The sequence below is a fragment of the Oryctolagus cuniculus genome, chromosome 10 (genome assembly GCF_051225735.1).
Source record: "Oryctolagus cuniculus isolate XC-2025 breed Fujian yellow rabbit chromosome 10, ASM5122573v1, whole genome shotgun sequence".
In the NCBI taxonomy this organism is placed as follows: Eukaryota; Metazoa; Chordata; class Mammalia; order Lagomorpha; family Leporidae; genus Oryctolagus; species Oryctolagus cuniculus.
In genome coordinates, this window is record NC_142876.1 from 41,663,699 (window position 1) to 41,677,218 (window position 13,520).

The 13,520-nt window shown below is 56.3% G+C and overlaps 1 protein-coding gene across 1 annotated transcript in view; it reads right to left on the reverse strand.

Annotated features, from left to right (window-relative positions):
* The window catches only part of MOCOS (molybdenum cofactor sulfurase), a 50,074-nt gene extending 40,142 nt beyond the window's left edge, over positions 1–9,932 (reverse strand). Inside the window, exons 1-4 of the mRNA XM_008261215.5 lie at positions 9,854–9,932; positions 9,461–9,715; positions 4,453–4,542; positions 638–704 (exon numbers count right to left, since the gene is read on the reverse strand). Coding sequence (XP_008259437.3) covers positions 638–704; positions 4,453–4,542; positions 9,461–9,715; positions 9,854–9,932 — 491 coding nt within the window. The remainder of the gene's footprint in view (positions 1–637; positions 705–4,452; positions 4,543–9,460; positions 9,716–9,853) is intronic.
* Positions 9,933–13,520: the final 3,588 nt, after the last annotated feature.

The window sequence follows — 13,520 nt, forward strand, 5'->3', positions numbered from 1 at the left end:
GGACTGTTTCCAGCCCCCAATTAAAGAAGTGAGCCACAGATGAGATCTCTCTCTCTCTCTCTCTCACACACACTTTTGCTCTCACTCTATATCTGCCTCTCAAATAAATAAATTTGAAGACATATATTTATTTAAGATTGGCAACCCCTACAGTAAAAATATGATTTTCAAATTTGAAATTATATTCATTCAAGTTAACTTTAGGTACCAGCTGAAGTTATTTGCCAGGAACCAATTATTATACATGGAAAGGTACAAAGAGCTGTTTAATGTGCCAAGAGCAGAAAGGGGGGGAAAAGAGATGAATAAAAAAAGAGGCCCTAATAAAGCCAGAGAAACCATTTTTTCTTCTTCTGAAAACACCACCCAGGACCTTGGTCACTCCTTATCACTCTGGCTCCGGCCTGGAGCCACACAGAACAACTCAGAGCCACCAGCCTGCACTTCCGGTCTGCCCCGCTCTGCACTCACCCCTCACTTGCATATCGGCTGATGCTGATGCCTCCTGTGATGCACACATTGCCTTTGAGTGGGATCCTGAGTGGGACCCAACTCCACCTTTGTGGGATGCAGTGGGTGGTAGCTGGGAAGTCTGTCCATCCAGAGGGCCCGCTCTAGCACATACCCCGTCACTCACCTGTAGCGCACCTGCTCCACAGTGTCGTGGGTGAGCTTGCTGCTGGTGTTCTGACTGTGCGGATTACCTGGCAGGTTACAAAGACAAAGCCATCAGGTTACTATTTTAGTCTCTCTTCTTGCATCCCTTCAGCATCTCCTCCCTCAGATTCTCCAAAACTAAACCTAAAACTACTGTATGGTCCAGCAACCCCACTGCTAGGTATCTACCTGAAAGAAACAGACTCCAGATACAAGAGGCCACAGAGTAATGGCTGTTACCAGGAGAAGCTGGCAGAATCCCATGGAACCTGGTGCTTACCCGTGTTGCCACGAGCCCTGTATCACTAGGAACACCTGCCATCCCCTGCGGCCAGGCCGGCTGGCAGGCTCCCACCTTTCCCACGGTTTTATGACACTTGTAAAGGCTGGAGGAGGAGCGTTACAGGTCTGCAAATCACTGATTAAAATCAAGATAAAGGCCCTGGCCGGCACCTTCCCTCAAGACTGTTCCCCAGACATAAATAGCTGCTGGCTTCTCACAGGCAAGAGTCAAATGCCTTAGTGCGCATCATCAGGGCTCCCTAGTGAGGGCCAAGGGCTTGGGCTCTGGACCCAGAGTGTCCGAAGACTCAGCCCCCAGCTCCAGCAGTTCCTAATTGCAGAGCCTCGGGTTAGTGACCGATGCTCCTGGGCCCATTTCTTCCTCTGCAATGCAAGGCTGACAGCACAACCTACAGCTCCAGAGTTGTGAGGATGAAGACAGCACACATGGAAAGCGTGAAGAACAGCACCTGATGCACGCATGCTGAGGGCTCCGTGACTATTACCCATCACTATTTCCACCACCAACACTGCAACTGCTCCTGCTACTATTATGTCCCAAAGCTATCTCCTGACCTTGCTGTGCTGTGACTAATGCTCTCAGTGATGGCCCATGTTCCCAGAATAAAGATCAAGCTCCAGGCCTGGCGCTGTGGCACAGCGGGCATAGCGGGTAAAGCCGCCGCCTACAGCGCCCAGTGCCAGCACCCCATATGGGCGCAGCTTTGAGTCCCGGGTGCTCCACTTCTGATCCAGCTCTCTGCTATGGTGTGGGAAAGCATTAGAAGTTGGCTCAAGTCCTTGGGCCCCTGCACCCACGTGGGAGACCTGGAAGAAGCTCCTGGCTCCTGATTTCAGATCGGCTCAGCACCAGCCATTGCAGCCTTCTGGGGAGTGAACCAGTGGATAGAAGACCTCTCTCAGCCAGTGCCGTGGCTCACTAGGCTAATCCTGCGCATTGTGGCGCTGGCACACTGTGTTCTAGTACCGGATTCTGTCCCGGTTGCCCCTCTTCCAGGCCAGCTCTCTGCTGTGGCCCGGGAAGGCAGTGGAGGATGGCCCAAGTGCTTGGGCCCTGCACCCCATGGCAGACCAGGAGAAGCACCTGGCTCCTGCCATCAGATCAGCGTGGTGCACCGGCCGCAGCGTGCCAGCTGCGGCAGCCATTGGAGGGTGAACCAACGACAAAAGGAAGACCTTTCTCTCTGTCTCTCTCTCTCACTGTCCACTCTGCCTGTCCAAAAAAAAAAAGAAGAAGAAGAAGAAGAAGACCTCTCTCTCTCTCTCTCTCTTTCTGTGTCTGCCTCTCTGTAACTCTTCCTTTCAAGTAAATAAATAAATCTTTAAAAAAAAAAATCAAGCTCCAGGCAATGCCCTGAGCTAAAATGTCAGAGCGCCTCTCTACTTCTGACCCAGCTCCCTGCTAATGCACTTGGGAAAGCAGTGGGAGAGCTTGAGCCCCTGCACTCACGTGGGAGACCCAGATAGACTTCTTGCTTCTAGCTCCTGGCTTGGTACTGACCCAGCCCCAGCTGTTTTGGCCATGTAGGGAGTGAATCAACTCTCCCTCTCTCTCTCCCTCCCTCTCCATCTCTCTCTGTCACTCTGCCTTCCAAATAAATAAATAAAATACTTTTTAATTATAATTTTTTTGACAGGCAGAGTGGACAGTGAGAGAGAGACAGAGAGAAAGGTCTTCCTTTTGCCATTGGTTCACCCTCCAATGGCCGCCGCGGCCGGCGCACCGCGCTGATCCGATGGCAGGAGCCAGGTGCTTCTCCTGGTCTCCCATGGGGTGCAGGGACCAAGCACGTGGGCCATCCTCCACTGCACTCCCTGGCCACAGCAGAGAGCTGGCCTGGAAGAGGGGCAACCGAGACAGAATCCGGCGCCCCGACTGGGACTAGAACCCGGTGTGCTGGCGCCGCAAGGTGGAGGATTAGCCTAGTGAGCCGCAGCGCCGGCCTAATTATAATTTTTTAAAAGATTTTACTTACTCATTTGGAAGGCAGAGCAACAGAGAGAGGAGAAAGAGAGGAGAGAGAGAGAGAGAGAGAGAGAGAGAGAGAGAGAGGTCTTCTATCTAACGGTTCATTTCCCAGATGACTGCAAAGGTCAGGACTGAGCTAGGAGAAAGCCAGGAGCCAGGAGCTTCTTCCAGTTCTTCCAAGCAGATGCAGGAGCCCAAGGACTTGGGGCATCTTCCACTGCTTTCTCAGGCCATAGCAGAGAGCTGGATTGGAAGTGGAGCAGCAGGAACTCGAACTGGAGCCCATTTGGGATGCCGGCACTGCAGACGGTGGCTTCAACTGCTGAGCCCCAATAAATAAGTAGTTTAAAAGATGATACGCCCTCTTTGCCAACCCCACTGTCACTCTGCAGATGAGGACATTCATGTCTTCATGGCACCGGGATCCATTTTGTTCAAAGCCCTTAACAGTTGGTAATGACATTGATTTGAAGATCACTTGATTAAAGTCTTGTCTTCCAATACTAGACCACAGCCTCCACAAAGAAGGGGACCGTCCTCATGTTGTTCTCATTGTGGTACAGTGTTCCCCACCCCACAGAGGCTCAGTAAACATCCGTGGAGGGGCTGGTGTTGTGCCACAGTGGCTTAAGCAGCTGCCTGCGATGCCTGCATACCATATTGGAGCGCTAGCTCAAGACACAGCTGCTCTGCTTCTGATCCAGTTCCCTGCCAGTGCTTCTGGTACTTGGGCCCCTGCCCACCATGTGGGAGACCCAGACAGATTTCCTGGCTCCTGGATTTGGCCTGGGCCAAATAGCCATGGCTATTATGGACATTTAGGGGGTCACACATGAATGGAAAGTTTCTCTTCTCTCTTTCAAATAAATACATCTTTTGACAAATTTATGGCAGAGGGGGCCAGTGCTTTGGCATAGTAGGTTAAGCCTCTGCCTGCAGCAACAGCATCCCATATGAGTGCCTGTTCAAGTCCCGGCTGCTCCCTGCTAATGGCCTGGGAAAGCAGGGGAAGATGGCCCATGTGCTTGGACCCCTGCACCCACGTGGGAGACGCAGAAGGAGTTCCTGGCTCCTGGCTTCACATTGGTCCAGCTCTAGCTGTTGAGGCCATTTGGGGAGTGAACCAGTGGATGGAAGACCTCTCTGTCTGTCTGTCTCACTTTCTGTCTGCAACTCTGCTTCTCAAATAAATAAATCTTTTTTAAAAAGGGGGAAAAATGTATGGGATAAGTGAATGAATGGACATTATTCCTGCCTGCGCACCCTCTGCATGGTACAGGGTCACTCGCTGCCACCAAACACAGCACCTTAGACCAGCTGTACCCTTCCTGACATGGATCCCTTCTTCTGGAAGCACCTGTGCCCTTCTTCTGGAAGCACCTGTGCACTCCTGAACCAGCAGCCCCTGAGCACACACATACGACACAGATGACCCAGGGGGCTTGTCTGAGCCCTGTCTGCGGGGCGCTCATGCAGCCGTGTCAGCTGCACGGAGCTGAGAGCAGCGTGGGTGTTTCCTTTACCATAAACGTTGTCCATGAGATCCTTAGTGAAGTTTGCGAGCTGGCTCTGGGCAAACAGGGTGGCTCCCGCATGGTCGAGGTAGACAGTTCCTGGAAAAAAGCACAGGACACAGCCGCGGGTTGCTTCTCCAGGTTCTCCAGCCTTTGTGCCTAAACCTCACTTGTGCAAGCCTGACCTGCACCCATTCAATGCACTTAGACACCGAGTACCCTGAGCCTCTTTGATGTGTGCTTCTAATCCACGTGTGGGCGTGAGCAGTGGAAGAGCCCACGGCGAATGCTGAAAGCCCTTCATGCCTTCAGAGTGTTCCTGAAGAACCAGCCTCTCAGCTCGCTTAGGGAGCTGGGGCAGCCTCCCACACAGCGTGACTCACCCTGTTCTGGAGCTCCCATGGGACATCCCTGATGGGAGAGCCCTGATCCTGTCTCCCCACACGGCTTGCCAGAGCCAGGACTCTCAGAGAACAAGAAAACCAGCTTCCTGTCCCTCTTCTAAAGAGAGAGGTGCAAATTTACACGAGTGAGATACGGTGGTTTACCGCTCAGCTCGGCGGAGAGCGCAAGGCTGGAGACCTCACCATGAAGGCAAGGGTGTGGAGAGGGCTGGGAGCATTTCAGTCTTTTGCCATTAAGTATGATGTTACCTGTGGGCTTTGACATAGATAGCTTTTATCAGGTTGATTAAATTTCCTTTTTTTTTTTTTTTTTTTTTTTGACAGGCAGAGTGGACAGTGAGAGAGAGAGAGAGAGAAAGGTCTTCCTTTTGCCGTTGGTTCACCCTCCAATGGCCGCCACGGCCGGCGCGCTGCGGCCAGCGCACTGCGCTGATCCGATGGCAGGAGCCAGGTACTTATCCTGGTCTCCCATGGGGTGCAGGGCCCAAGGACTTGGGCCATCCTCCACTGCACTCCCAGGCCACAGCAGAGAGCTGGCCTGGAAGAGGGGCAACTGGGACAGAATCCGGCGCCCCAACCGGGACTAGAACCTGGTGTGCCGGTGCTGCAAGGCGGAGGATTAGCCTAGTGAACCGCAGCGCCGGCCATTTATTCTTACTTTATTGAGTACTTTTACATTCAAGAACTATTTAACACTTACATACCAGGCACTGTTTAAAGTGCTGAGGACACGGCCGGCGCCGCGGCTCACTAGGCTAATCCTCCGCCTAGCGGCGCCGGCACACCGGGTTCTAGTCCCGGTCGGGGCGCCGGATTCTGTCCCGGTTGCCCCTCTTCCAGGCCAGCTCTCTGCTATGGCCAGGGAGTGCAGTGGAGGATGGCCCAGGTGCTTGGGCCCTGCACCCCATGGGAGACCAGGAAAAGCACCTGGCTCCTGGCTCCTGCCATCGGATCAGCGCGGTGCGCCGGCCGCAGCGCGCTGGCCGCGGCGGCCATTGGAGGGTGAACCAACGGCAAAGGAAGACCTTTCTCTCTGTCTCTCTCTCTCTCACTGTCCACTCTGCCTGTCAAAAAAAAAAATAAATAAAAATAAAAAAAAAAAAATAAAGTGCTGAGGACACAACAAAACAGAACTTAGCATAACAGTGGTAAATGGGGCTCCCGGGCCATTCCCCACCTCCCTTAGCACTTCTTGAATCTGGTGTCATTAAAATGTGTTATCTACTGGCTGGCTCAATAGGCTATTCCTCCACCTAGTGGCACCGGCACACCAGGTTCTAGTCCCGGTTGGGGCGCCGGATTCTGTCCCGGTTGCCCCTCTTCCAGGCCAGCTCTCTGCTGTGGCCCAGGAAGGCAGTGGAGGATGGTCCAAGTGCTTGGGCCCTGCACTCCATGGGAGACCAGAAGAAGCACCTGGCTCCTGCCTTCGGATCGGCACGGTGCGCCGGCCGCAGCGTGCCAGCCGTGGCAGCCATTGGAGGGTGAACCAACGGCAAAAGGAGGACCTTTCTCTCTGTCTCTCTCTCTCTCTCACTGTCCACTCTGCCTGTCAAAAAAATTTTTTAAAATGTATTATCTACTAAAAAAAAGGCTTTCAAATAAAATGTTCTATTTTACTGAAGATTCAGGAAAAAAAAGGAAACAAACCAAAAATAACAACAACAACAACAACAAAAAAAGGGTTTTGTTCGGCAAGACATCAAGAGCCTGCCGTGGTCAGGTGGAGCCACACTGCACAGCGAGACCAGAGAGGCTGCTGGGAAGCACCGTGTACTGTGAGTGCCCTCAGTCTTCTGCAGGGCCAGGGAACAGGCTGCTCTGGCCTTGGGTCCAATAGTCAATTCTGGAAAAAGAAGAGAGAGAGTGAAGGAGAGAGAGGAGGGAAGGGAAGGACGGAGGGAGAGAGAGAGAAAGAGAAAGCAACTGTGTTAGGTCAGCATTAGATCTCAGATCTGATCTGAGGTCAGGCAGTGAAGCCATCAGCAGTGCTGAATACCAATCAACCAGCCTGGATAGAGCCCTGGCTCTACCACTAACCATCTGGGACCCCTGGTCCTTCACCCGGGACGTGGGTTCAACAACCTGCTGGATGACAGCACCCAGTCCACTGCCCAGTACCCAGTCAACCTGCCACAGGCTTAGCTGTTATTAGAAGGTGGCCAACTAGCCGGCGCCGTGGCTCACTTGGCTAATCCTCCGGGTTCTAGTCCCAGTTGGGGTGCTGGTTCTGTCCTGGTTGCTCCTCTTCCAGTCCAGCTCTCTGCTGTGGCCTGGAAGTGCAGTGGAGAATGGCCCAAGTGCTTGGGTCCCTGCACCCACATGAGAGACCAGGAGAAGCACAAGGCTCCTGGCTTTGGATCAGCACAGTGCCGGCCGTGGCGGCCATTAGGGGAGTGAACCAATGGAAGGAAGACCTTTCTCTCTGTCTCTCTCACTGTCTATAACTCTCTCTCTCTCTCTCTCACTATCTAACTCTGCCTGTCAAAAAATGAAGAAGAAGAAGAAGGAGGAGGAGGAGGAGGAGGAGGAGGAGGAGGAGGAGGAGAAAGAGAAGGAGAAGGAGAAGGAGAAGGAGAAGGAGAAGGAGAAGGAGAAGGAGAAGGAGAAGGAGAAGGAGAAGGAGAAGGAGAAGGAGAAGGCCAACTACCGCAAACCCAAGTGGCATTCAATCATCTTCCAGAAAGAAGACGCCATGGTCTCTTCCAGGCCGGGCCCCACCCGTTCTTGGTCCCACACAGGGTGAGTGGCCGGCAGTCGTCGCCCCAGGGCATCAGAAGCACCCTTTACTCACACAAGGAGATGCCCCACTGATCGATGAAGGCAAACACCTCGGCACCTGAAGGTTAAGCATTGAATTATCCAGGGCTACCACTGACTCAGACAGTTCTCTGATTGACAGGAAAACATCAGGGGAGGGGAAGGAGAGGAGGAGGCTCTTTGATTTGGGTTCAGTTGGGTTTGTTTGTCTTTCCCTGCCCTCTCTCTTGGGTTGTCTCTACAAAGAAAAAAAAAAAAGTGGACGTGTTCCAAGACGTCCAGCAGTAGGACGGGTGTCCGCTTGGTCCATCCTACTCAATTTCAATCATAGCCAGAGGAAACACTGGCAACGTGCATGAACCAAGGGGTACACACAGCACCGGCGAAAATTCAGCAGAGGTCACACGGCCCTGAGGCCAGCCTGGGATCCTGGTTGCGCATCGGAGAGAAAACCAGGCAGGGCCCAGAACACCACTGCTTTTCCAGGGTTAGTGTCACAGCGAGGTGCCAGCCCACCGCAGGTGCTGGAGAGGATTTAGGGGATTAAGGGGGTGTGGTGCTGAAATAATTACCCACTCCATGAGACAGCCTCTGGGATTTGCTTCAGAAGAATGGAGGGCCTCCCTCCCTCCCTCCCTCCCTCTGCACCTGTGAGTGTTCAAAGCCTCAGTCTCTATTTCTGTGCAGTGAGAAATTTCCCTAAGAAAAAGTTGAGAGAGAGAGTGGGAGCAAGCAAGCAAGGGGCTGTCTCCAGCGGGTCCCCCAGACAGGGAAGAGAGGGGACAGGGTAGAGAGGCCCACAGAAGCCCCCTGGCTCCCCCCTGACTGCCCAGACTTCACAGACAGGCAACACACAAGGAGGAGGCCACAGCTCTGGAAGCCCCCAAAAGGGAGAAAAGTGTTGCTATTCAAAGCAGGAGGCAGTGAGCTGAAATCAGCTATCGAGCTGCTGACACGTGGGTCACCCATCGGGGCTGTTCTGCCACGACCTGGGGAAAGCCACCCCTTGTTCGGCAGGACAGAGCACACATACTCCGATCCAGGTGCCCTGTGCTGCCCACTTCACCCCTCCCTGACCACCGGGCACTCAGGTTGGCGCTGGATGAAGCCGCCACCCAAGCTCTCTGGCACCCCTGCAGAGCTGCGGACCTGCGACAAAGAACTAAGGTCAGCCACGGCCGGATCCAGCTTGATTTCCAATTTCATCAGCCCGCTGCGCCTCGCCACTCCAAAGCGCTGTGCGATCCCGTGTCCGAGCTCCAGGCTCACCCGGTTCTTAAAGCTCGGCTTGCCCGGTTGAGCAATCTTCCAAGCGCGCCGCGAGCTTAGGGCTCCGATGCGTTGTTCTGACGCAGCAGGATGAGACTTGGGAAATAAAAGCAAGCAACGGGGGTTCTCCCAGCCTGCCGAGAGAGCCGCCACGGGAGGACCCTGCCTCGCCGACCGCGCCCGGCGCGCCGGCCGCCCCCACGCCGCTCCTGCCTACCGGCGGCCGCCCCCAGCACTCACAGCCACTGGACCTCAGGATTTTGCAACCTCGGCTCCGGGGGGATCTTTTAGTCGAGGGGATTAAGGGGCACGCGAGGGCGAGGAAACGTCCTGTTCGCGGACGGCAGGGGCAGCTGCAAGGGGCTAGGTGGGTATTGTCCCAGGGACAACAAATCCTACGGATGCGGGTGGGACCCCTCAAGGGCGCCGCGCACCCTGGGTGGACGCGGGGACACATCCCTCCTGGTCTTGCGACACAAAATGAGCCACAAGCGAGGTGGCGCTGCTTCCTCCTGGAGCGCAGCGCCGCCCACGTCGGTTCCCAAACCAGCGTGCCCCCCCGGCGCCCACCAGCCTGCCAGTCTCACCTGCCAGACGGCGGAACTCGCGCGCTCGCAGCTCGTGCAGGTTGCACTGACGGTAGCCTTGGGCGAACCCGGGCGCCAAGACCCGCAGCTCGGCCCCGGGCTCTGCCCCTACGCCGGCCATGGCCCAAGTCTGCCGCCGAACCGTCCGGGCCGACTCGGCCCCGGGAAGTGCGCGAGGCCGGCCCGCGGCGACTCCGCCCCGGCCGCGCCTCCCTGGCCGCCGGTGGCACCGGGTCCGCGGCCCAGGGGCGGCGCCTGGAGGGCGGGCCGGCTAGTCCGGAACGCGCTGCCTGTTGGAGTTTCACTGCCGTCCGGCCCTTGTCCCACCCGGGCGGGAGAAGGGAGCACCACTTTCTCTTGTCGCTCTGAGCAGGCCCGGTGGAGCCCACCAACATGCCCCAGACCCTCGGTCAGCGAAGTTTGGCTGTTGGGTTCCCCTTAGAGGGGGTGGAAGAAGCAACCGAGCGCTCATCCCGGCCCGGCCTCCTGGCAGTCCCCCAGCCTCGCCGCACCGCACCGCGCCCGGGACCCTCGCGTGTGTGCGGCAGGCCGGGTGCTAAGGGGCTTGGGCTTCTCGGGCTGCCGCCGGTCGGTGCGGCGTGAGCTCGGCGTTTTTGGAGAATGCGTCTGGGATCCATGAGGCTGGTTAACAAGCCCTCGGCGGCTGCGCACGCTGCCAAGCAGCCAGAGCACTTCCTCCTCTCCTGCCCCTGGAGCCTGGGGCAGAGCCCAGTATGCAGGGGTCAAGGTGAAGCGCTGGGCCGGGTGAAAGGGTGGGGTGCTCCAAGTGGGGCCCAGGGCCGTGCAGGGGAGAGGAGGGCTCGGAGGGCGACCCCAAGTGAGAGGCCCACTACAGGGGACCTGCTAGGCCAAGAGGACTCAGATGCTGGCCTGGTGGAGGACCTAAGGCTGGGGCCCAGGAGCAGGCCACTGGCCCTCAAAGCACAGAAGGCGGTGGCGCCAGGTGAGACAGGTGCCCGCACCCCAAGCTGGCAGCCAGAGCTGCAGCCTGGCCCAGGGGCCGCAGATGCTGTTGGATGCACAATGACACTTCTGACCAGGTGGCCCAGCCCCTGGGGCGTGGGGGCACCAGGTCAGAGGACCGCAGCCTGGATACCTGCACGCCTTGGTGGCCTCGGCCGGAGGACCACCCAGCTCTCTCCCTCACCGCGAACCCCCAGGACCCTACTCACACAGGGGCATTCTTGTTCTGGAAAGAATGATAGTCGTGCTGAATGAATACCAGTGGTCACCCGTGGCTCCCCCGCCCACCCCACCATGGGCACACCTGGCCATGCTTCAAGCAGGCACCTTGGACACTGGACACCATGTGGGCACACCCCTCTGGCCTGTCACCTTCAATGGGACTTTGGGTAGCCCTCGTGACAACAGGTAGCTTTATGGAGACCTGTGTGCCAGGCACTGCCCTGGGCATTACAGTATAGTGGCACTGTATGCACTGATTCAAAAATCAGTAATAACCCAGGGCCCACATTGTGGCATAGCAGGTTTTAAGCTGCTGCTTGCCTGCTAGCATCCCATATCGGAGTGTTGGTTCCAGTCCCTCAGCTCTGCTTCCAATCCAGTTCCCTGCTAATGTGCCTGGGAAGGCAGAGGATGATGGCCCAAGTGCTTGCCCTCCTGCCACCCATGCGGGAGACCTGGATGGAGTTCCAGGCTCTTGGCTTCAGCCTGGCCCAGCCCTGGCTTTTGTGGTCATTTAGGGAGTGAACCAGCAGATGAACAGATGAAAGATTCTCCCCCCCCCTTTCTCTCATCACAGGCTTTCAAATTTAAAAAACACCTTATTTATTTATTTATTTATTTATTTATTTCACAGGTAGAGTTAGACAGTGAGAGACAGAGAGAAAGGTCTTCCTTCCATTGGTTCACCCCCCAAATGGCCACCACGGCTGGCACTGTGCTGATCCAATTCACCCCCCAAATGGCCACCACGGCTGGCACTGTGCTGATCCAAAGCCAGGAGCCAGGTGCTTCCTCCTGGTCTCCCACGTGGGTGCAGGCACCCAATCGTTTGGTCCATCCTCCACTGCCTTCCCGGGCCACAGCAGAGAGCTGGACTGGAAGAGGAGCAGCCGGGACTAGAACCCGGCGCCCATATGGGATGCTGTGCCGCAGGCAGAGGATTAGCCAAGTGAGCCACGGCGCCGGCCCCCAAAACACCTTGTTTTTATATTAAGTACTCTGATCTATGAAGTGGCTCTTAGTGTTGGGGACGCTGCAGCAGAGAGAGCAGAGGAAGTTGCTCAGGGGCGCACAGCTCGACAATGAGCAGCCCCCTGGGAAGTCAGTAGCATGCACCGCTCCCTCTGCTCCCTCTCCGGCCTGAGTCAGTGGGTGGCAGTGGAGGTGTGGGCCAGGTAAAGGGTGGCACTCCTCCCCCTTCCAGTGAACTCCTGGCTTCCAGCCTGGATCTCCAGGCCCCACTCCCCGACTTGTCTGAATCCCCAGGGGAGCCTATTCATGTGCAGATTCTGAGCCTTTAAGTGCGGGGTGAGGCTGAGGTTCTGAGTTTCCAGCCAGCCCTGGGGATGCTGAGGCTGCGGTCCTGGGCGGGCACTCCGCAGGGTAAGGGCCTAGGTCATGCCTCTGGGAAGGTCCAGAGAACCTGTCCACACAGAGTTCTGTGTCGGCACCCCACAGGGGCGCTGCTTCCCACAGGCTTGCCTGATGACAGCTGGGAACAGGCCAACTCGGTGCCCAGCGCTTGAAGGTCATTAATGGTCACTGCACTGTTATATAATCGAGAAATGTTTCCAAGCACTTGGCTGCACCCACCCAAGACACCGTGGTTTTGATGGAGCGTGAAGATGTTGTACTTATAGCCAAATGAGCCAGAGGACAGCCAGCCACAGGGTGAGGCGGGCTGCCGGTCTGGCCAGCTGCTGGCTAAGGATGCAGGAGTGAACCCCAAAGAGATGAAAAAGGCTGCTTCCTAGAAGGCTGTCCGGAGGGAGGACCCTAAAGGAGGAAGCTTTGAACTGGGCCATGGCAGCAAGAACATTAAGAAAGAGTGTAGGTTGGCCGGCGCCGCGGCTCACTAGGCTAATCCTCCACCTTGCAGCGCCTGCACACCGGGTTCTAGTCCCGGTTGGGGCGCCGGATTCTGTCCCGGTTGCCCCTCTTCCAGGCCAGCTCTCTGCTGTGGCCAGGGAGTGCAGTGGAGGATGGCCCAAGGGCTTGGGCCCTGCACCCCATGGGAGACCAGGAGAAGCACCTGGCTCCTGCCATCGGATCAGCGCAGTGCGCCAGCCGCAGCGGGCCGGCCGCAGCGGCCATTGGAGGGTGAACCAACGGCAAAAGGAAAACCTTTCTCTGTGTCCACTCTGCCTGTCAAAAAATTAAAAAGAAAGAAAGAGTGTAGGGAGTGTGAGATGGGGGGTGGTGCTGAGAGTCTCCTCCCCTACTTTGCACCCTTAGGTGCTCTTCACCAGGATCCCCTGGGCCTCTCCTACCAGAAAAAGACCATCAGATATCATATTGGCTTGCTGTCTTCCTGCCTTAAAGGGGCCCTCTAGCCCCACCAAGAAAAGCCTCGCTTGTGCTTATCATGCAGTGCCCCCCCCACCGCTGCGGCCCCCTCTCTCCTGTCCAGCTGCTGGCCCTGGAGCCTCCGAGGAAGCTGAGCTGGTCAGAGCTGAGGTCCCAGGAGGCAGCTTCTGCACCTCTAGCTTACAGCTTTGCAGGAAACAGCTCCTGCTGCTGCTACTGGCAACCTTTGCTCACCTGAGAACCTGAAGCCTCCACACCTGCGGGCCATCGGGCAGGTAGGAGAGCCAGCCTTGGTTTTTTCTTTTCTTTTTTTAAGATTTTATTTATTTTATTTGGTTCACTCCCCAAATGTCTGCAATGGCAGGAGCTGCTCCAATCCAAAGCCAGGAGCCAGGCGCTTCCTCCTGGTCTCCCTGTGGGTGCAGGGACCCAAGGACTTGGACCATCTTCTACTGCTATCCCAGGCCATAGCAGAGAGCTGGACTGGAATTGGAGCAACTGGGACTAGAACCAGCACCCACATGGGATGCTGGCGCCGCAGATGGAG